We start from the raw sequence: 24,573 nt of genomic DNA on the forward strand, positions 1-24,573 counted from the left end.
ACGTCTTCAGTTCGTTTGTAAAGCCTTTGTCTCCTTATTATGTAATGCTTCACATAAACTGCGTCTTCATAGTGCGTTCATTGTGCGTTCATAGAACATTCAGTGTTTATTAAAGCTGTGAATGTATGTTTGGATGTTATGCTATACTTAAATGCAGGATGCCAGTGCATCGCAGGGCACAGACATGCACAGACCACCGGGATGCCAGAGCATCACAGGGCACAGACAGGTACAGACCACCAGGATTCCAGAACACCCCAGGACACAGACACACACACATCACCGGGATGCCAGAGCATAGCAGGACACAGACACAGATACATGGGAAACTGCTCTGGATTGAGGGCAGGACGAGCCAAAAAGGTCCGCACAATCCTGGACTTACTTTTCAGCATCAAAATGATCCGAGGCACACAGCCATGACGGTGGGGACCTGAACACTGCATCCTACCTAAACAGCCACACAGCTCACTAAACGTGCCAGTACTGGCTGGAACCAGGGTCATTCCACACCACTGCGCAATCTCCAACCAACTCACCCATCCAGCTCTTTGGCTAAGAGGAGTCTGCACCACATGGGGAAACGTCACACATGTGGAAGAGTAGGGGTGGTACCCCGATGTTCTTGCTAAAATTACTCTACTGTGGGCTCCTAATCATCCTCTGTATCTAATTGGTGCCCCTTCGCCACCTTAGCTACTGTGTGGTGAGCACAGGGGTGGCAGAATGGCTGATGTTGCATTGTCCTTCACGACGATGGTTATAGTGACTCCCCATTGATTCTGCATAACACTTTAGGTTCATTCATTCATTCATTCATTCATTCATTCAAACCTGCAACCTTGGAGGTGTGAGGCGAGAGGGCTGCCCACTCAGCTGCCATGCCACTGAAAAACCCCAATGTAATATAAACATAAGCCACACATAAGATTTGTACATAAGCTTGTACTAATGCTTCCTGTCATCTGCACTAATTCTTGCATCTGCTTTCATTTAACACAATGACTATTACATTCATTTAGAACTAAAGTGACATGTGAAGGAAAATTAAATCAGCATGAATGTAATCCTGCTTAACCTCCAGTTTAGTTGTTGATGCACCCAGGGTGTGACTGAAATTTATACTTTATAAATTTATATGTGGTGTCTGAAAAGTAAGATTATACCAGAAAAAAATGGCCATTACGGAGTTTTATTAGGTTTTTCTATTTGTATTTAATGGTTAAAAGTTTTGAATTGAGAATATATTTTATATGTACAGTAAAAAAATTAATAAAATCGTGTTTGGTACAAAGCAGAAGAGGTACAAGAGACAGATTTAAAAGCTACAATTGACAAGGGATGTAATGACTTTAATCTGATTTATGTGTTTCTTAATATTAACATTTAATATTTTTACCCTTCACTTCTCCGCCCCGATCTGCTTTCTGCATTTCTTCAATCTGCTTTCTTCCTTTTCTTAAACAAGGATCTGTGGACAGGAAATGGTGTCATTTGGGAGGGGTGAGGCGGGCTGAGAGCAGATTTCCTGTTACGACTAGAAGGAAAAGGGAGAAAGAAAAGGAGGGGGTTAGTCATGAGACGAGCCAAACTTCAAACTGCAAAAACTTCTATTTTTACTTAAAATCACTTCAGCTGCCTCTCGCGTCTCACACTCTGCTGCGAGCCCTGAGCGTTGCCATGACCGGACAATAACAGACGAAAACCTTGGAAAAAAAACAGGAATACAGAAAAAAGCAAGCCCCCCTCCAGCACCCCCCACCCCAAAAAAAAAACAGTGCCTCTGCCTCACTTCCTACACTTCCTCAAATACAAATCCACAGAGCAGAGCAGTGATTAAAAGAGGAGAAGGAGAGAAGAGAAGATGGTTAGGAGCAGGGAAATCAGGCTCGTTTTTAAATGAAGAGGTTCATGATATGATATATATTTAGTGGCACTGTTGTGGGATTCACGGAAACCGTAGTATGACACTGTACATTTCTGAAACTGCTTTAATAAGTAACAGAGAAATGTCACAAACAACATCCGGGTGGAAACTCTGTTCCTTTTCTGCTGGCTGCCTGTTCACCAAGATGTAAATAATTGGATCTTACATCAGAAATCAAGGGATTTTTTTTTCGTGTCTAACTTTTTCTGAGGAGTCGCATAACTATGTTCCTGGGTTTGCTTTAGTCTGAAACACCAAAAACAGGGGGAATGAAGAACAAGACGGGCAAGCAGAACTCCAAGGGGAAGGAAAGTGTGAGTGGATTTGGTTGTGACTTGACAGAACATCTAAAAAACTCAGGACAAGATGGTAAATATATCACTCTCTTTTATCTTTTTTTTTTCCTCTTGCCTTTCAGCAAAGAATGTGACTGTTTATTCTTTAAATTGAAATTGTAATCTTCAGATATAAAATATTAAAACTAAGTACATTTGTGATACATTTTGGTGCGTACATACTGTAGGCACTGAGAACTAAGTTTTGTATTTGAACATATATATATTGTATCTTTATATTTGTTCCAATACAAAATGTTGTTCTAAGTGTAAACTTTCTCAAGTAGAGCAGACACAAAATGATTTATCATGGAAATTTAATTTACAGGCCATTTTAATATTAATATAGAAATGTTGATGCACATGCTTAGCTATAAATGTACCATTGGCTATTGTCATATATATTCCTTTCCTGAATCGTCAGTATGTTATGTTTGCATGTTCTTCCTGTGTTTGTGTAGCTTTTCTCCAAGTATTCCATTTTCACTATTCCATTTTATACTTTTAGTGCTATTCAATAATCTAGTTTTACGTCTATTCCTGCGTAAAAACAGACAAACAAGGAGGCAAATAAACACAGTTTCAGGCTGAGAAGCGGCACAGCCATGCTGTGTATCTCAGCTGTGCGTGAATCGACCATGGAAATGAAATAGCACAACTACAGTATTATAGCTGAGTAATTGCTATGCAAGTATCTCTCACTGCCTTTTTTTGACAATAGTGATTTACATATTACTTTTAAAATCAAATATATTAATTGACAAAATATTAAGACACACGTTTGAATCATCCGGTTAAATAGCATACACAAATGAATATTGTTAAAAGTGATTAATTTCAGCAGACAGCATGATCACTGTTATTCATAATATCAAATAAAATGCTAAACACCAAAGAACACTTAAAATACATGTTAATAGTCAAAATTCATTGTGTATGGAGAAATATTTCAGTTTATTTTTCCGCCAGAACAACAAATGCATTTGTTACCAATGCAACATTTTGAATGCAACAGCTATAAAGAAGTAACATTGCTTATTAGTCATCAAATGGTTAGCTTCGCAATACATACTGTATATTTAGTTTAATGGCATTGCAGACTGATAAACAAACTAAGTTCTTTTTCACGACAGACAGTGACACGGTTACAGCTGGGAAGCGTAACACAGCAATGCTTTTGGTTTGCTTTATGACAGTACTGCTGGCATTCCCAAGCAGCTATTGTATTTGTGACCATATCTGTTAGTTTTGTAAATCAAAATTAACTACTGATGGAACTATTGAAGGAACAAGTATTGAATAACACAAGCAAAATACTGATCTCATATTTGTTCATTATTAATTAATTGTGACGCATCTTTCATACTATATTTGTTCGGGATTTGTGCTTCAGTAGTAACTGAGTTACTACTACTGTAGGTAATTGTGTCCTCTCAAGTAAAGTGTTACTTACAATGAAAGTATAAAAGACATATAGACAAAGAATACGAGGGAGGAGCCAAGCGGCCTCCCACTGATACTGCTGTCTCGAGGCCGATGGGAGGCACCACTCACCACGGACAGGTTATCCAGCTGCACCGGCAAACAAATGGTGTCGAGGAGCAGAAACAAAAGGCAGCCATTTTGGTTTCAGCTGGGGGGAAATAATCAGGGAAACAAAAAAGGCCCTGACTCTCAGGGAAGGGCAACGGCAGCAAGGTCCACACGAGGTAGCTGGGACAAAGAGGCGGTTCCATAGTACGGAAAACGAGGCACCCAAGTCTGAATGGGCTTATCGCCTGACTCTGCCCTGCTATATATCATCCATATCCCCATCTTACAACCTAATTATGATTTCTGACTGTATGGGAGCACAGACAGGGTTTAATAAAACAGAGGAAAGAGAAGTGTTCCTACTTCAGGACAAGAAAACAAAGTAGGTGTCAGGACTTGGGAAGAGTTACGGTAGGTTGAGGCACAAGGAATGAGGGCCTGGCTGAGGATTCTGGGAAGGCGAAACAGACACCAGAGTCTGCATGATTGACAACAAGGTGCAGGTGAAGCATAAATGAAACACCACCTTACTCCACCCCGTCCATGGACTTCTTCATCCATCTCCGTCATACACCGGCCTTTAGGGCTGCTAGGCAGAACGCATAAACACTATATGGACAAAAGTATTGGGACACACCTCTCAATCATTGAATTCCGTTATTTCATTCAGACCCACTGCCATAAGTGTATAAAATCAAGCATCTAGCCATGCAGTCAGGAAAACAACATTTGTGAAAGAACAGGTCATTCTGAAGAACTCAGTGAATTCAAGTGTGGTTCTGTCACAGGATGCCACCTTTGCAATGTCAGTTCTTCCCTGCTAGATATTCCATGACCAATTGTAAGTGGTATTATTGCAAAGTGGAAGCATTTAGGAATTACAGAAGTTCAGCCACGAAGTGACAGACCAAGGAACAGAGCGAGGTTGCAGAGTGCTGAGGCTCATAGTGTGTAAAAGTCACCTACACTCTGTTGACTGAATAACTGCAGAGTTCCAAACTTCCTCTGGCATTAACCCCAGCCTAAGAACTGTGCACTGGGAGCTTCATGGAATGGATTTCCATGGCCAAGCAGCTGCATGCAAGCCTCACATCACCAAGCGCAATGCCAAGTGTCGGATGGAGTGGCGTAAAGCCACTGGGCTCTGGAGCAGAAGAAATGTGTTATGTGGAGTGACGAATCACGCTTCTCTGTCTGGCAGTCTGATGGATGAATCTGGGTTTGGTAGATGCCTGCCTGACTGCATTTTGACAACTGTAAAGTTTGGTGGAGGAGGGATAATGGTATGGGGTAGTTTGTCAGGGGTTGGGCTAGACGCCTTAGTTCAAGTGAAGGGAATTCTTAATGCTTCAGCATACCAATTGGACAATTCTATGTTTCCAACTTTGTGGGAACAGTTTGGGGAAGGTCATTTTATGTTCCAGCATGCGCAGTGCACAAAGGAAAGCCCATAAAGATATGGCTGGTTGAGTTTGGTGTGGAAGAACTTGACTGGCCAGTACAGAGCCCTGACCTCAACCCCATCAAACACCTTTGGGATGAACTAGAATGGAGATCCAAAGAGAGCCAAGCCTTCACGTCCAAAATCAGTGCCTGACCTCACGAATGCTCTTCTGGATGAATGGGCAAAAACTCCCACAGACACACTCCAAAATCTTGTGGAAAGCCTCCCCAGAAGAGTGGGAGCTGTTACAGCTGCAAGGGAGGGACCAGCTACATATTGATGCCTATGGGACGTCATACAAGTTCCTGTGGGTGTAATGGCCAGGTGTCCAAATACTTTTGTCCATACAACGCATGACTAAATATATAGGACTGAATGACATGACCCATTGATAAGAACGAAAGAACAAAAGTGATTCAAGCCAGTTTGATAGATTATACCAGAATCTCGGCTAAGTTCACAAAGTTGCACTAGTCAGATAATGTGAATTTACAAACAAAATGTATGTGTAGTGCATTCTTATGTGGAACATTTATTCATGCTGGACTCGTTCTTTGATATTCGGGCAAAATTTAAGTAGGTGGCAATGATAATGAATCAACATTTTTACCGTTTACGACAAATAGAAATGCTTTATACCAACGGTGCCTATTGCGTGTGCTAACTCCGCTGCTTAAACATTACATTTTGGAATTTTGGATTAGGATTATATTACAGAATTTTATTTCGCTGGGAAATTTCTTGTAACTGTTGTCATGCAGTTCAAAATGTAGCCCAGGCAAGTCGACTCGTAAGTGGCCAAGTGAATGAGTGAGTGAGCGAGCGAGTGAGTGAGTGAGTGAGTGAGCGAGCGAGCGAGTGAGTGAGCCTGTGTACAGTATGCTCTGCTGCTGGCAGATGCGGCACATTCCAGCCACGGCCTGTCTGTTTGTTAGGATGTTGGCTTCCAGGGCCCCAGACCACCGCCGTCTTATTTGGAGAAGCAGTTTTTATAAATGACACAGAAACAGTCATACATCAATTGCCCGATTCATACAGTGTTTTAACTCTTAAGTTTCATCATATTACTCACGTCTGTGCGTGTATGAGTTTACACAAATGTAATTTATAGATGAAAGCAAAGCAGTTAAATGATTAGAATTAGGGCAATATGTAAAGCACAAACAAATAAAAGCAGACTGGAAATATAAATTAAAGCATTATGAAGTAAGAAAGTAGAAGTATTAGAAAGGGCATGCACTGTAGTTTTATGGATAGGTTTGAATACTGCATAAACGCTTTCTTGGTAGGTGGATTGTGGTTTAAATTTGGTGATTCATAAAATTCTTAATGAGTAATCTGGGCTCATCCTACCTACTCATTATGCTATTAATGGGGAGTTACAGATCATTATCATTTTAGAACCAAGATAGCTCAACATGAAATGAATGATGGCACACCACTGACACATCAAGAACATTATGTGTGTTGAAGAACATCTACTTTATGCGTGGAATGTTCTACAAGGTGACTCTAGCCAAACACACCAGATCACACATCCTGTACTCTGAATGCATCTGTATATGGATGATTTTATATTATCTGAACTGAAAATATGCTGCAAATATATTTTGATTCAGTTTTTTCTGCATTTAAATGATATTAAGGAAATTACTAGAGAACATTAATACAGGAAAAAACATATTTACATTTACTATGACGAAATGAAGTGGTAAACTGGTTTCTGAATACGCTAATGCAATGCAAAACTAGGAAATCAATGGATTCCAGATGTTACTGTTTGGGAGAAACTACGTAATAAAATAACATGCTGGGCATCGTGCTGGAGAAATATTGCCATTTTTTAATAATGTAAATGATGGGGGAATGAAGTGCAATGCAAGTTTTAAAAATGTAAATTTTGGCTATTTATCTCCTTCTCCTTTTTTCCCTTTGTAGTTCCTCAGGTTCTCAAGTGCTGCGCTGAATTTATTGAGAAACACGGAATCGTTGATGGAATTTACAGACTCTCAGGGATCATGTCAAACATCCAGAGACTCAGGTACCAAACCCTGTAATCAAGGCGCCACACTAGTAGTTCTGAAAGATTCTTTTCCGTTAATAATAACATCATATAGCAATTGTATATTGGCTGAAGATGGGTGAAGGGATGGATGGATGGATGGATGGATGACAACATTTCTATCATGCGATATTACAACAATAAGCAGAACAAGAACATTAATAAGAACGATCATAATAATGACACCATGAAGGACAGGGGCCTCCTGGTGTTTCGGTGGGTAGCGCTGCTGTGGGAGACCACTAAAGAGTCAGTAGTCTGAATGCTGCCATTGTCCTGTGCGTGTCGATCTTACACAGTGTGTAAATATGTCTGTGAGATCGTACTCAGTGATGGACTGGCATCCCATCCAGATGGGAGGGAGGGGGGTTCACCACAATCCATCCATCCATCCATTTTCCAAACCGCTTATCCTACTGGGTCGCAGGGGGGGGTCCAGAGCCTATCCCGGAAGCAATGGACACGAGGCAGGGAACAACCCAGGATGGGGGGCCAGCCCATCGCAGGGCACACTCACACACCATTCACACACTCACACATGCACACCTATGGGCAATTCAGCGACTCCAATTAGCCTCAGCATGTTTTTAGACTGTGTGGGGAAACCGGAGTACCCGGAGGAAACCCCACGACGACACGGGGAGAACATGCAAACTCCACACACATGTGACCCAGGCGGAGACTCGAACCCGGGTCCCAGAGGTGTGAGGCAACAGTGCTAACCACTGCACCACCATGCCGCCCCGGTCACCTTATTCGTAATAAGGGGTATGCAAGATAGACGGCAGAATTTCCAGTGTCTGCTTGGTACAGGCAGTGCCGGCCAACCCATCCGGTAGGTGACATAGGCGAGGACTTCATCAAGGACAAAACATCCAAAAAAGTGATTCAGTAACTTATCTACAGAGTATTGTCTTTAGGAGTGAATCAGAATGAAATGAAAATGATCAAGCAAAGGCTATTTTAAAAAAAACATGAATCATTCATATAGGATAAGAAAGAACCACATTCAATACAGAACAGCCTTGGTATGCTTGACAATGGTCATCTGCCAGCTTTGGAGAGACCCAAGACCAGCAGCATTACAGGAAGACTTACAGGAAGACATGGAGCCAAACGGGCAGCAGCATGCAATGTTCGTGTAACAGCCTAGATCCCTTCACTGCATCTTTGGCTATAGGAGAGACCAAATTAACCGGAATGAACTGAACGCATCGATTTAATTGGGGATGATACCATAATTTGTATTGCATGATGCAGCTTATCAAATATGACTACATGACACTAGCCTACATGACACTGGCCATTTAGTAGCCAGCGGGAAAGCTTTGCAACAAATCCATAGTAGCATTTGGTGACCTCTAGAGGATATTAATGTACTGGGTTAAACTGATACAGCTCTTATTGTTAAATAAGTGATTTGTTTATTATACTCATTGAGATGCTGGATGATACAAAAGTTCCAGAATAAACTGGCAGTTTATTAATTGAGCAGCAAGCTGTCTACATTCCATCCATCCACCTTTTAGCTGCGTATCCTGGTCCGGGTCACAGACGGCAGAGGGCTGTTGCACACACTGGACAGGATGCCAGTCACTGCTTACGCTGTCCTTCAAAAATTCTGCATGAGGAAAATTTTTTTTTCAATTTTTAGACATTAGATTAGACTTGCATTGTCACCTCAGATTCTGATGTATTAATTTAATTAAAATCCAGTGAAAATGGATGTTTGTGACTTATTACAAGAGATGCCAATTAAAACACCAAAAAAATTATAATGATTAATTGAAGTGAACTAGAGAAAGTAAAGCCATCGTTCCACCAATTGTGCACTGCTGCTGAACTCAATTACAGACTTCTCGACTTCCTGTGCTTATGAAAAGCTTTATTCCCGGGTCAGAATGAATAAACATTTGAATGCATATTTCAGATGAAGCAGTTGGTGACATAACTTTAAACCAGATATATTTTTTTCCCCTGCAAAAATGAAAGCCGATGTCTTGCAGCACATGCACATACAGTACACATATGTCTTTCAAAATTCAGCAAGTGGTTGCATAAATTATCAAGGGCTTTGTTTTTCGAAGCATTTTTTCTCCACTCGTAAAGCTCCCCTGACAGTTACCTGAAGGCCGTCCTGCAGAAATCTCTGCTTGTCTCGAGAGATTCAGATCAGTGCTTGGACCCGTCATAATTCACACAAATCACCTGCAATAACATCAGCCCTTTTCTGTGGGGTGACCTGATGATTCATGTCAGACAGGACACTTTGAGCTGGGACAGCATTTATAAACTACCATTTCAATTAAAATGACCTGGATTTTCACTTAAGCGCCGAGTTCTTGCTGCGTGCTGATTGGTCAGTCTCCTACAATCATGCATGTGTCACTAATATTAATGTTAACAGCTGGATGAGTCTTTCAATGAAGGAAACAAACCAGTCAAAGCGCAAGAAGAACTGAACTATTTAGCCAAGCGCAGGAGCCTCTCAGTTTTAATGTAACTTGGATTATCTGGTCACCCTACTTTTGTGTTTGTATATTACAGCACAGTTTGGGTCAAAATAGCAACAGGAACAACAAAGCACTTATTATAAAACAATAATATCCATATGTAATACATAACGTATGAGTGTGATCCCTGCAATGGGTATAAATTCATTTCTCATGTTCTGTGTTTCTTGAGGACAATATGTTTTATTTTCAGTATGTTAGCAATAATTCTTCAATACCTTGAACTCGGACTGTCTCCACATTTCTGGCCACGTGACTGTTGACCTGGTGTCTCTCTCTGCGACTGCGCAGGCAGGAATTTGGCTCCAAGCTGTGCCCCGATCTAACAAGGGAGGTGTATCTTCAGGACATTCACTGTGTGGGCTCACTTTGCAAGCTGTACTTCAGGGAGCTTCCAAATCCACTGCTGACACATGAACTATACAGGAAGTTTTTGGTGAGTGAGAGTGAAAAATGCAACATACAATATATAAATATATATAGGAACTTGACCTAATTGAATAAAAAAACCAAGATCTGCATGCAAGACAATATTAAAAATACCTTCTAGGTCTTTTCTATCAGATGTTCCCACATGTAAGTTTTAGTGGCATCAGTTTTTATTATAACAAATAAAATGTTTTGGCTATAATTGCATGGAAATATTGGTTTACACTGTATATTAAGGACATTAATAAACCAATTTAAACTTTAATAAAAATTTAAGTTAGTATCGAATCGAAATTTTATTTAATAATGACTGTTTTCTCAATCTGCTGCAAAACACTGAAAGTATAATTACCAGAGTGAATGGTAAAATATTTATATGTTAATGTGGGGACAACCTAAGGTATTTCCCTGACCCTTTCCTGTTCAGGGTCATGGGAGACAAAGGCGTTGGCCGGGGCCAAATCAGCCCCGAAGCCCCAAACTCATGCAGTACTACCACAACATTGGTAGCAACATGATCCTACTGTCCATGCCCAAACTTTTGGCCTTGGCAGGACAGCTTCAAGCTTCCTACACAATGAGTTGAATTGCAGTGAATTTGCATTAGCAGGGCAGTGTGTGGCTCAGTGGGTTAAGCCTCTGGGCTTGGGGTCAGAAGATCCCCAGCCTCTGTATCTGGGGTCAGAAGGTCCCCAGTTCAAGCCTAACCTTGGCAGAATAATCATGCCTGTAGGCCCTTGAGTGAGACCCTTAACCCCCAGCTATATGGGACTGCTGTAGGTAACTGCCATTCACTGCCAAGTTTGCTTTCATCTACATGTGCGTCATGGAGAGCAAGATGGGGTTGGCGACATGGTAACCTTCCAGAAGGTATGATTGAAGTATCATTATTATTCATTGACGACACCATTTGGTTCCGTGCAGGATTCCGTGTCAGTAAAGGAGGAACACGAACAGCTACAGTGCATTCAGAGTCTCATCAGAGAACTTCCCTTGTCACACTACAGGTAAAATACAAGCAACACTCTCTGGTGCAATTTGTGTCACCGTCTGGCTGCTGACTTGGATTAATGGTGCTTTTCCCTCTCAGGACCCTGGAGTACCTCATTAAACACCTCACACATCTTGCTGCTTTCAGTTCCCAGACAAACATGCATGCTAGAAACTTGGCTCTAGTATGGGCTCCGAATCTACTACGGTAAGTAGACACCCCAAACCTGCATTCCATAGGTAACGACATTGTCAAGCTAAAGCCATGCAGAGTCATTGTTATCAGCTAGACATCGGTAGCAAGGCTCTTCATTAGTTTTACCTTAGCTCAGGTAGGGATTCCTCAGCTGTCAGGTTTTGTTATCGTTCTGCTAAAAAGAGATTTTAACTGGAACCACCAGAAAATTCTTGCACGACTATCGCATAGTGAATGCCTCGCTAATGTAATTAAGTGCTGTAGAGCACCGTGTGATTCTTTACGTACCAGCGTTCCCAGTCGCAGATGTGGATGCTATTCGAGAAATTCTCATGCTGAAGATTAGTAAGACTCACTTGGGTGAGTCGATACCCAAGATTCGGGAGCTCGTCAAAAATTTTTGCCAAGTTTGCTCCAGCGAATGATCTTAATACTCACATTCATGTTATTGCTAATAATGCTATCACAATTAAATGGCAGGTGATCAAAATGTTTCAGTCATTGCCTGGTGAAGTTTATCTTGTGAATAGGGACATATGGGACAGAGGTTGATTCTTGTGGGACAGGCGGTAGGGACTAATGTGCAAAAACACATTTCAAGACATCAATATTTGCAATCGGCCTTACATCCTTATACACAACAAGAAAATATGAAGTGAAAACAGAAAGAAAGACATAAAAATAAATGTTTAAAGAACACCATACAAGAGTGTTATTTGAAAAACGTTTTACTCTTATTTATACTATTCTGGCGGTTAAATATCTGTCTTTGCACATTTCTTTTATGTATCGAAGATCCAAAGAAAATGAAATCCCTACCTGTAATGGAGACACTGCGTTCATGGAGGTGCGAGTGCAGCAAGCTGTGCTGGAGTTCATCTTAAACCACATGGATCAGATCTTCAACAATAAACCTGGACAGTCTATACCAAAAGAAGACGGTAAGATACATCTCTATATTCTTTCCTACAGCGAATGACATTAGAGGAATTTGCTGTAATACTCCCTGTGAAAGTACCAAGACAAAATACATTTGAGTAAGCGACACACAATGTCACGATGATTTCATCAGCATACATATAACTGCAGATGGTGCTCTGAGTTTCCCCTTACCCTGTAAGCAGCAATCCTGAAACATGCACAGCACGACACACACAGCGAGAGCCGGCATCAAAGATCTGCATGCATGGAGTGCTTACGTCATCCCTACCTTAGTTACACAGAAAGCATTCTTAGCCTTATCAGCGGACACACCAATAACCAACACAGCTACATAAATGGATAAAGTAGAGCGAACCATCCGGCATAGTAAGATTCACAGTAACATGCACACCGCGCTTTTTATGACGCCATACTGCTTTAACAGCCTATATCTAAACCTAAAATCTGTAATTACCTGAATTAGTTCTAATAGCGTTTCACACCGTTCAACTACGAAAGCATCGCAAGTCCGCAGTAACAAAATATTTGCGATTGGTGCATCTTCCAAAGCACTATTTAGTATGATTCTGGAAAAAATGCGACAGCGATGCAAATGGAGCATCCATTCCGACAGTAAATATGCAGGTCATAGCAAATACACCTTTACAGAATTGGGTTTTAAGCTGAAATTGTTTTCATGAGAATTGTCTCCAACTGTACTGTCTAATTCTTCAACATTTACATGTTTTGTAGAGATGATAGTATATTACTGACTATACCGCTTTATACCAAATGCCTGACAATGTATTTTACATAGAGTATTTTGGTGGACACGTGGTACGTGACATGATATGCTGATTTAACCAGATAGACTAGTAGGATTTGAATGAATTCAGATACAAAACTGCTCCTTAGTTCAGTGTTTCTCAACCCGGTCGTCAGGGGACCGCAGACGGTCCACGTCATTGACACCTGGTAAGGAGCTGGGGTCTGGGGGGTCTCGGGGGCCTCGACGACCGGCTTGAGAAACATTGTGTCAGAGGCTCATCGATTATTTAATAAAATTAATAATGCAGAGAATGTTGGACAACTAAATAAAATGTTCAGCCAAGTTTATTCTAAAGTTCTAAAGTTTTTATAAACTCCTTCTCATCATTCTGGATAAGACTATTTGGTTACACTTTACATTAACTGCACCCGTATAATGCCATTATAATGCATTTGTAGAACATTCATAAGCAGCATAGAAGTATACCATAACATCCTAACATACCTTAGCAGCTTAATAATAACAAGCATTATAATTATATAATGTTTATTAACGTATATGTGACCCATCACCACTAAATCTTAAGTCGCACTGGTATAAATACACCCATAAGACTCATTTCGTGGTGATGGGTCACATATGTTTATTACTACATGTTAAGATATACTTACATGTTGCTTATGAATGTTTTACGAATGTATAATGAAGGTACACTGAATGTTCTATGAATGCATTATAAAGGCATTATGAAGGTACACTGAATGTTCTATGAATGCATTATAAAGGCATTATGAAGGTGCACTGAATGTTCTATGAATGCATTATAAAGGTATTATGAAGGTGCACTGAATGTTCTACGGATGCATTATAAAGGCATTATGAAGGTGCACTGAATGTTCTATGAATGCATTATAAAGGCATTATGAAGGTGCACTGAATGTTCTGTGAATGTGTTATAAAGGCATTATGAAGGTGCACTGAATGTTCTATGAATGCATTATAAAGGCATTATGAAGGTGCACTGAATGTTCTGTGAATGTGTTATAAAGGTATTATGAAGGTGCACTGAATGTTCTATGAATGCATTATAAAGGCATTATGAAGGTGCACTGAATGTTCTATGAATGCATTATAAAGGTATTATGAAGGTACACTGAATGTTCTACTGAATGTTCTACTGAATGTTCTAATGTGTTATAGACTCACAACTCACAAAGCAAATATTTGAAATTTGAAGCTCATATATAATGCCATTGATTGAATATCTTCAGAACATCAGATTTTTGGTCCGTCCGACAAAAACAATCTTTGTTTCTTGCATAATATCATTTCATAATCTGATTCTTATGAAATAATTATTGGTATGATGCATCTTCGTTATTTTTGTACTTAACATTACATAAAAGAAGATTGATTATCTTGAACAAAAATTGCAGGGCAGAGTTCAGCATGTGAGACTCCATATGTTATGACCAACTTTGCTGCTCCGGGTCAGTACGCCCCTATGAAACTGATGAGCCTGGAAGAGGCCCAAGCTCGCACGCTGAACGCAAACCACCCGGCGCGCAGGGAGTGCCAGCAGGAGAGCGACGCCGCCGAAAGTGGTACAGCTGACGCCAAAATGTACCACACTGTCATCGACATGCCCAGCAACAAGTAAGATTCTCATTCTTACACAGCAGAACTTCACAGAACTTCTATGGGAGACCATTGGTACTACGATTGTAGCATTAACAGAAAAAAACAAAAAAAAAAAAAAACATTTGGTAAAGTGCTGTTTTTACATGAAGAATCCGGAGCCTTCCACAGGAAACGCGGTACACCCAGAATGGCACGGCGGTACTTCGAAGAGCCCTCCCACTTTCGCCCAAAGTGTTATAGACTCACAACTCACAAAGCAAATATTTGAAATGACAAAAAAAGCTTTCCTGCACACCATTCCCCTGACTGCTGTTGTGTAGGAGGTCAAACAAAGGAAATTGATTTAAGACTAATTTTCTTTAAACCCAACAAAAGTACACGCAGGTAATGAATTTTTTGTAACATCCAGCTGTTTATCTTGGCAGTTCAGTACCCTACACTGTCTGCAAAACAAGAAAAGTTATTGTGTGGGCTTTTCCGCTCAACAAAATCTGCCAGTTTATCTGTAATAGGTCCTAAGTTTATACTGAACCACTCAGGATATGGAAGGCAATGGTTTAAATTAAAACAACTGGTATGGGACATGCCCTGAATCATACTGATGTACGATAAAACGGACCCACAATACATGTAAGTCAGCAGCAAGGATTTTTAGCGCTAACAGAAAGATGATAAAAACATACAATGAAATGTGTATGCCGATCACACTCACTATCCAGCACAATAGTATGTCGTGTGATTGCGGTTACCATAACAGCGATGTACTAGTTTTCCTGCCTCCGAAACTGTACACTGGTTTCATGATGGCTTTGGGTTTGCTCCAAATAGCACAGTTTTGCTTTCTTAATTTGTGTAGGCCCAGTGATGGATTAACATCCCATTCTGGATGTACCCTGCTTTGGAGATACCCTGTCCTGTGATTCCTGAAATAGACCGTCTGATGTAACCAAGCACTGGGCTGCGTGAACATTCACATTCTTTGCTTCAGAGCCCGACGTGAGCTTCGAGATCACAAAGAAGGATCTAGACCAAACAATGAACAGTGTTTGGATCAGATCATTTAGTGACTAACAGCTTTCAGCAGGACATAACAGTTCAGCTGTAATGTTGAAATTGTAATCGAGTTGGCAAGAAGGAAAACCCACTTTTGTCATTTGAGCCACTGAGCTACTTACATTGCAAGGAAAGTTGGGAGCTGTGCATTACGGTCATTATATACTGTATATTAGTGCTGTCGTCTCCTCACAAGTAACATATAGTCGCTCCAACTTGGGTCTCTGAGCCATTTTCCCTCTCAGCTGGGGGTAGTGCATAGTTCTGTGTGTATGGGGCTCTTTGCCTGTGACTGGAGGGTTGCTGATTCAAATCCTACGGCAGTCAGAATTACATCATTGTTAGGCCCTTGAGCAAGGCCCTTAACCAAAATTGTTCCAGGGTCTGTCTGACCCTGTTCTCTGATCCTAACTCAGAGAAAAGCATCTGCTAGGCAGATACATGGCAGGACAGGTTTCACGAAAAAATAACGCAGGACAAATCAGTTGAAGTGCAGTGACTTATGCACAAAGTTAGGTCAGAGTTGGCCTCCTTTTGCTCCTCTCATACTCCAGGTTCACTCTCTGAAAACCATTAATGTTGTTGCTTTACCATAAATCAGGTGACGTTATCAAATGCACACTGGCCATCTGCGTTTAATTCGGCGGCTTCAAAAATGGCGTAAGAAAAATAATACCACGATCAACACAAAAAATTCAAAGTTATAGTCAACGTTATATACATGCATATTATAGATGTGTATGAAAGTTACATACATGCCTGTGGGGAGATATCTGTCGGTCACTGAGCTTTAAGGTGTCTTTAACCAAATTTACTATCAGGAGGAAAAGGTTTGCATATATTATATTACAAGGAAGTGCTGAGTCATATTACTCATAATATTTTTTAAAATAAATTGTCTGAATAAACTGAGAATTAGAATTGTGTAAGTAATTCTTTGTTCTTCTTCTATCTATTAGAAGAAGTTTCTCAGGGAAATCTAAGAAATGGAAGAACATCTTCAACCTGGGCGGATCCACAAATGACACGAAGAGGAAGCTGACCTGGAACGGCAGCGTCTTCATAAAGTCCAGCAAAGTACCAGGTCAGCTCTGTGGTCTTCCAGGAGGAGAAACGGGCAACAGAAAAATGAAAAAGTTGGGGAGAGAAACAATGTTATCGCACTGGCTAATTTTAGGGGCCAGCGTGTGGTGCAGTGGGCTAAGCCTGTGCGCCTGTAATCAGCAGGTCACAGGTTCAAACCCAGCCACAGCATGTCTGTGGGTCCTTGAGCAAGGCCTGTACCCCCCAGCTCCCTGGGCGCCATTGTGGGTGGCTGTCCTTCGTGGACAGTTTACTCTACATAGAGCAAGCTGAGGGAGGTGTAAAGACAATTTCCCCATGGGGATCAATAAAGTATCAATTATTACTAATTTATCTTTTCTACTACAGCTGAGGCTGAAAGGTCATTTTGAAATTTCATTCCATAACATGGAAACATATGAACATATGAACATATTCCAAACATATGAACTAAAGTTTAAGACAATCGCTTTCAAAAACCAATTGTTCCCATTCCTCATCCCAGCTTATCAAACTCTGCAGACAGATCAATGTAGTATATAAATATTTGCATTGAATCATTATTATATAATAGTTTTTATCAATGTCCATCCAAAAGCTTTGGGAAAGAGAGGTTTCAGTAAATAAATACTTGGAGCAGAGTTTGCAAACGAATTGAAAAAGGCAGTATGGTATATGAATGCTTCAGTGGATGAGTGTAAAAAAAAATACTTCAAAGCTCAATTCCAGGAGACATGACACTGCAGCCACGTTAAATGTATCAATCATTTCAGTCTGTATTAGAATAAATTCCGAATTAGTTGCAGATAAGATACAGTTTTTTTAGTTTGTAACAATTCGGGGAAATATTTGTGTGTGTGTATATGCAGAATTTCATTTTCAATCATTTTTTCATGCTTCATTTATCTCTGAATGGGAACAAGCTCAAAATACCTAGGAATAATGCTTACTGTCTGCCATATTGCTTGACATATCAAAGGGATATAGTGTTTTTCAGAACAGATTAATCGAAGCTGTGTGGAGGAAATAACTGGAATATTTTAAATCATACGTTTGGAGGTTATTAGTCAAATAATTAGTAAATTCAATTCAAAGTGAATTTCTCTTGTTCTTGTACGTTGCAATCAACTGACTCTCGCTTACACTGTTATATTTTGGCATCCACAAGTATTGCATGTGCTAATGACTTATGAAATTTTAATTGGAATGGTGCCTCACATAGCCTGATGTTCTTTTACAGAAAAAGTGACAATTCGGCCAGCCAAGAGCATGGAGTCACTGTGCTCTCTGTCTAAAGACGGTAAGGCATACACAAATTCATAACAAAAAAAAGCACCGTAGTAACGTGGTATTACAGTCTGTTTTATTCTTACACTTCGTTTCAAAGATGGCGAATTCAAGAAGCCGAGCAAAGCCCATATCTCAGCAGCATCTGCCTTCAAGTCACATACACTTGACTCAAACTGCTCCTATGACCTCAGCAAGGAAGATCAAGAGTGGAATTTAGAGCCGGAGAACATGCTGGGGGCAATGGCAGATACCGCAGGTCCAAAGAAAAAAGGCAATAAGAGTGATTCCCTCCCGCGGCAAAGGAAACTACCCGAGCAGCTTAAAGTATTCAAAGGCGATGACCACTGCCACCCCACCTCGCCAAAGAACCGGAGGATGTTATATTCTGGCAACACCAACAGTGGCTCTTCTAGAACCTCCTTCCCGGGAAAACTCTTCCCGCTGGAATCGTCAGCTCAGCACCCATGCAAAGCCCTCAACATCTCCGAACCCTTCGCCGTGTCGGTCCCTCTGCGTGTGTCGGCCGTCATCAGCTCCAACAGCACCCTGTGCAGAGTGCTGGACAAAGACAAACACAGCCAGCCACTCCCCGAGTCCATCAGCGAAGCTCCAGTGTTTGAAAAGAACAGAGGGCGACGCGCCAGTAGCACAATCAGAAAGGAAGGCGTTCAGGCAGGATTCGGCAGAAAAGCAGAAGCTGCTCGCTCCATGGAGGCTACAAAAGGTAAAGAATCAATTCGGCATTTTTGTCACATAATAAATACAAAGGGTTCAGTTTTGAGCTGCGACTGTATCATGAAATTATACCGCTTACCTTGTTTACCTTTAATGCACTTTGCAGAATGCTGTAAATATGTAACAAATGGTAGATACAGTATTGGCACTTTCATTTATAAAAAGATTTAATGTTTAGAGTCAGCCCATGTTATTATCTCTCTTTGAAAGTAACCCGCTATGAGAGGGAGGCCTCTCGGCTGGAAATACTGTGTCAATTCATTATGACACTGTAGCCATAAGGTATACACGGCATAGACAATAATACACTCTGAATGTATTAAATTTACATCTTGCTTTTTTCTTACAGGAGAAAATACAGATTTGAAGGAAAGCAGCGGCAAAGGGGTTATTGTTGAAGCCCAGCTACTGCAGCCAGTCCTGGTGAAGCACGCGCCTAGCAGACCTCCACACCTTCACACCCAGCCTATCTCCTCAACCACACTTGAACAAAATGACACCGGACTATGTCAAGCACATATGGCCACTCTGCTGCCAGAAGAACCCGTCGGATCTGAGAAACGACGGGCGACTTCGCAGAAACATCACTCTGGACAAAGGGAACTCGCCAAAATGGTAGGTGTCGAATCATTACTTCATTTCATCTTAATATTTTCCCAAAAGCAGTATAAAAAATGTTTTTTTTTTTTAATCTCTGCAGGATGAAAAAGCAAGTAGCAAAAGAATGGATGAAGACTGGGAAGGTATTGACCATGACTTAAGGGAGATTACGTCTAGTGTTGATGTTGCACAAGATAAACCCAAGATGAAGCTGATGGCAAAAAGCAAGAGCAGCTGCCTGCTAAATGACAGATCAAATAGCCTCACTCTCAATGACAACCATCACACTGCTAACTATTTCACTTTAAGGGACATGCCAGTGAGGCAGCTTTCTTTTGACTGGGATTCTAGACATTATACAGAATTTACGGAAGACTCAAACTTTTCTTCAGTGCAGTCGTTTGATGCATATGACGAATTCAACAAACCAGACTTACCTCTGACAGAGAAATCTGATACAATCGGTAATATGCTTTTTGCTGTCTCTCAGAGCCAGCTTAAGTGTCCGGAATATGGAAAAACACATTCAGATACAACTCAGAATCGTAATGTGATGACGAGAGAACAATCAACTGTACCAAATGATGAACTAAAAATAAAAGAAGCTTTCGATCCCGTTTCAGTAAAGATGAACAAAATGGAAACCGTTAGCAAAAATGAGCACAAAGGTGACAGACAGAAAATTGGCCCAAAGAGAAGAAGTGTGAGTCTGTCACAATCCATAGATAAGAGTCCGTCATTCTTAGAGTTACCTGATAATGATGACGAAGAGTCCTTGGGAGACAATATGGGGGATCTGGAGTCGGTCGAACCCTGGGAAGACAATAGTGGCACAAAACACTGGGTGACCAGTCCACTCCACTCTCCTAAAACGCTTAATTTTTTTCAGAGTCAGGAAGAATTGCTGTCATGTTTAATGGGAGAAAGTTACAAATCAAACAAGTATGCCACAGAGGGTAAGAAGAATGAACCTGGGGGTAGTGACAGCGCTGAAATATCTCCCGGGAAGAGTTTACAAATTCATCATCACAAAAACACCCATGCTGAAAATATACAGTCACCAACTTGGGAAAATATTCCAGCCAATGAAGTGAAGCCAAAATTTATAGGAAAGGATGAGAAGCTTTCAAAGCTGAAAAATAACTGCTCTTTTCAAAGGCCAAAAAGACAAAGATCCCAAGATAGTTCTTATACGGAAAATACAAAGGAAAATTCTGTTACAAAGCAGAGGCCACGTTCCCTCAATTTGAATCTGGAAACTCTATACATCAAGGATGCTTCAGAGCAGGAAAACTTTGGTTTCCTGCCAGGTATTTCGCTCAACCAAAAATCACTGCCCAAGTATGGCTGCTCTTCGACGGAACTAAAGAAGTTCCTTTGCAATCGTCAAGCTTCTATGCGCAGGAACTCAGCTCCAGTCAGTGTCTCGTCAGTCAGGGCATCGTTCATGATCAAAACCTGCCAGGCCAATGCAGTGCCTGTGAAACTGCCAAAGATTCAGTACAGTCAGATACCTCAGCCGCTGCCGGTGAATAATGCCGACAGCTGCCCAAATAAGGAGCCGGAAGATGACCTAACAGGAAGCAGAAAAATGAATAAAGAAATTACTTCACCTCTACTCTGCATCAGAAATTCGGATGTTAATGTAGAGAGCAGTCAACCAGCATTAGCAAACCCCGGGAAAGTTAGTAATGGTTACCCTATAGTGTGCCCACAAAAACCATCGGTGTTCAGAAACAACTCCAACGGAGAGGTATTCGGTGATTTTGCAAGACTTGAGCGACCTACAGTAATGAAGAGGCCGTCCTTCAGGGCTCGGCCAAACAGACCCCAAAGCCTCATTCTGTTTACTCCTCCCTTTCCCAGTATGGACTGCCCACCATCTGTAGATGATGACAAAACTCTCCTCTCACCCATCACAAGCCCCGCTGAGATGACGACGTCTGACGTGTTTTCCAAGGAACTTGCAGAGTTTGAAGATGTGTCTCTGCGTAGGAAAATGACAATGCCAAAGAGTGGCCAGAGATTAGAAACTTCGACGAGTTGCTTCTACCAACCACAAAGGAGATCAATGATATTCGACAGCAGAGGCAATAGGCAGAATGAATAAATTTTGTCTGTTTTAATTTGTTGGCCTTTTCAAGTAACATGCAGTTATCTGCAAGGGCATTGCTTATATGAAATGCACTGTTTACCTGTACCGTTAATAACATGCATAAAACAATACAAACCATACAAGATATATTTATATAGCGTATAGATATCTGCTGTTCAATTCTAAGTGCCTTATAATGAAAATATTCTCTTTGTTGCACATTCAGTATATATTGCTGAGTAACATTATTCTTGCCATTATTTTTAATATTCATGTATATAATATATTTGCATTGTGTATATACATACACATATACACTTAAAATTCTTCTTTTTCTCTAACACACCAAAGCAATTGATCAACAGATGTATCTTAAGTGTTTCTATAAAAGTATTGCTGATCGCAGTGTTTGTTTGGTTGGTGCAGTGGCTTTTGATGCCAGTGTTATTACTCACTGCACTAGTGCTGTACTTCTTGCCTTTACAAACATTTCAACCGCATGATATGCATACGGTAAAGACAAGTTCAGTTTTTAATACTTCAAAGTGCATTCTACACATACATTTCAGTGTATAAAATTATTGTTGATGTCAATAATAAGCTTTGGTGTGCAGTCTACCAAAAAGGAAAGTAAAAAGGAGAGAATTAATGTTGCTACCAATTAGCTGCTGTAGTATTAAAAACGTGACCATTCATGGTCCAAAACTGAATCAACAGAATCTTTCAGATCAGTATTTTTTTGCTTACTTTGTAGATCAATTAGTATATCTATCAAAGTCATGGATCAGTATTGACTAGTGTAATTATGAAGGAAACAAAAGGGCTGAATGTGTTTTGGTGCTACAATGTTACACATATGATCACTCTGCTTTCTTGCAGCCATTACTAATAATCACAGTACTTATTTGTATTGCATTTTTTTGTATCTCAGCACCCTCCTCCTGTTATTCAGAACTCGAATTCAATTCTAATGTAGTGCTTCTGCTTCGGATGCAGCATTGAATAATTCTCTTCATAATTTTCCTGTTTTATTCTCCATGTCGCATAGATGAGTTCTGTGTTTAAAGGATTGTTTGGTTATGTTAATGGCTATAGAATGTGAAGTTAAAATGCATGAGGGTCAAAAGTGAGTGAACAAGGAAAGGTTAGGGCAACACAGGGCTTATTTACAATGTCATGGAAATCACCAAAAAAAAACTGAAGCTCTCTGTGCTAATCTGAGGTTTTAAGGAAACATTTCTGAGCGCAGACGGTATCGCTTAGCTCACCCGCAGATAAAAAGCAGAAATTATATTTATGATCTATACAATCTTTAATATTAATGAACTAAAATTAAAAAAAAATCTTTGTCTTAAAGGCATTTAGGTCATTTTAGGTCAATTGAAGAAAATTGTATACAATAGCCCATCATTTTTTGAAAGTATTATAGCGCAGAGCTTAAAAATAGCTAATATGATAGAAATTGGGTCGATAAACCAAAACTATACACTATAAATCAAAAACTAAAATTATAATGGGAATAATTGAAATAAAAAAATCTAAATCCTTGTCTAACAGTAAAACTGACATTGTAGAATTATAACGCAGAATAAGTGGGTACATTTTGAAAACTTTTGAAAAATGGAAGCATTTATAAGTCTTATGTTAGTAAGACATCACCAAAATGCTCTTGACATTATTGCTATAGTTGTCTGACTTATGAAGACATTGTTGTGAGTTCAGCATTAAGCAAAGAGAATGGCTGCTGCATTTAAGCTGCCTGTTACACTGCACAGTGCAACCTGTATGTAAAAAAAAAAACAGAATGTAAGTGAAAAAACTGCTGAATGCAGAACAAGTCTGGCTGAAAAAGCATGAGTGCTGCCAAAACAGCACATTACATCAGCAACTGCAGGTCTGTCCTCAAACTAAATCCAGTTGGCTGTTCATAACTGTGCCTCAGATTTTTCATGATTCTGCAAACTAACATTAACTGCAAATTGACATTAACGTTTTACCATAAAGATGGTCCAGCTTTAGGGGGCATGATACAGTACATGTTTGCATTATACAATTTATTTATGCATATTGTTTTTTTTTATATATAATATATGTTGACATTTCCTAAGAAGGATGGTGATGTTATGTCAGGTTATTTTACTGGGACTGGAAATAAGTCAGTTTTTGTTTACTTAATTATGTTAAGTACGCGCAACTGGAAATTAAGAATGAAGTCTTTGAACTATAATGTATTCAGCAAATACTCAACATCCGCATTTCTGTGTAAAGCAATTATATCGTTTATAATGTAAAATCTTAAAAATGCTTTAACATTACGCATAATGCAGTTAGCTGTAGGTTTAAAGGTTTAAGCTCCACCTCAGATCCACAGGCATAACTACCGTCTTGTTGGTCTGGAACTTCTTTTGGTGCTCTATCTTACCCTGATAACCTTCCAAAGTGGCATTTAACTGGCCACATATTACAGACAACTAAAGCCTATGTTAATATACGTATTATAGTATGTCAGAAGGAACTGCATCCTTGCAGAATCCAAAAAAGTCTTAAAATCTCAGCAACTGCAGCATGTGGCAAAGGCATCCTAAAGGTTTCATGTATCCTCCATGTTTTCCATGATCATAATCCCGCACATCTTAAGCTCAGTATTAGTACTCGAGCAGTGCACTGAAGGATGAAACAAAAAACTGATACTCCGCTATTAGCTTGTTTGTTTCGTACAGCACTGGAAACGTGTTTATGAACAAGCCAGGATGTAACATTTCCTTTCTGCTTATTTTTCTTTTCATTTACCTTTTCATTCCTGTGTATTGGGTTTCTATCCCATTTTAATTAGCCCTATACAATTTCTCAATTTCTGTATATAAGTTCAGCTAATGAGTAAATTGTATATTGTTTAACCTACGCGGTTCTATGGGGACGTCAGTCTTGCTACTGTTCAGAGTTCGTGTCTTTGTTATGTAATAAAAATTGAACTGTAA

The 24,573-nt window shown here is 40.1% G+C and overlaps 1 protein-coding gene across 1 annotated transcript; it reads left to right on the top strand.

Moving 5' to 3' along the window:
* Positions 1–1,568: 1,568 nt before the first annotated feature.
* arhgap31 (Rho GTPase activating protein 31) lies at positions 1,569–24,573 on the top strand. Its single transcript, XM_048983488.1, has 12 exons — positions 1,569–2,296; positions 7,178–7,280; positions 10,106–10,250; positions 11,168–11,250; positions 11,334–11,441; positions 12,225–12,370; positions 14,556–14,775; positions 16,773–16,897; positions 18,116–18,175; positions 18,263–18,889; positions 19,250–19,515; positions 19,601–24,573. The coding sequence occupies exons 1-12, from the start codon at positions 2,197–2,199 to the stop codon at positions 21,608–21,610; spliced, it is 3,993 nt and encodes a 1,330-aa protein (XP_048839445.1). The 5' UTR covers positions 1,569–2,196; the 3' UTR covers positions 21,611–24,573.

This window comes from Brienomyrus brachyistius, chromosome 18 (genome assembly GCF_023856365.1).
Source record: "Brienomyrus brachyistius isolate T26 chromosome 18, BBRACH_0.4, whole genome shotgun sequence".
NCBI classification, from domain to species: domain Eukaryota; kingdom Metazoa; phylum Chordata; class Actinopteri; order Osteoglossiformes; family Mormyridae; genus Brienomyrus; species Brienomyrus brachyistius.

What these genes read in the sequence shown, in the direction of transcription:
- arhgap31 (XM_048983488.1), top strand. Translation starts at nt 2,197, where the DNA reads ATGAAGAACAAGACGGGCAAGCAGAACTCCAAGGGGAAGGAAAGTGTG. An exon ending in TCAAACATCCAGAGACTCAG is followed by an intron (nt 7,281 to 10,105) that starts GTACCAAACCCT and finishes GCGACTGCGCAG; the next exon opens with GCAGGAATTTGGCTCCAAGC. An exon ending in CTCCATGGAGGCTACAAAAG is followed by an intron (nt 18,890 to 19,249) that starts GTAAAGAATCAA and finishes TTTTTCTTACAG; the next exon opens with GAGAAAATACAGATTTGAAG.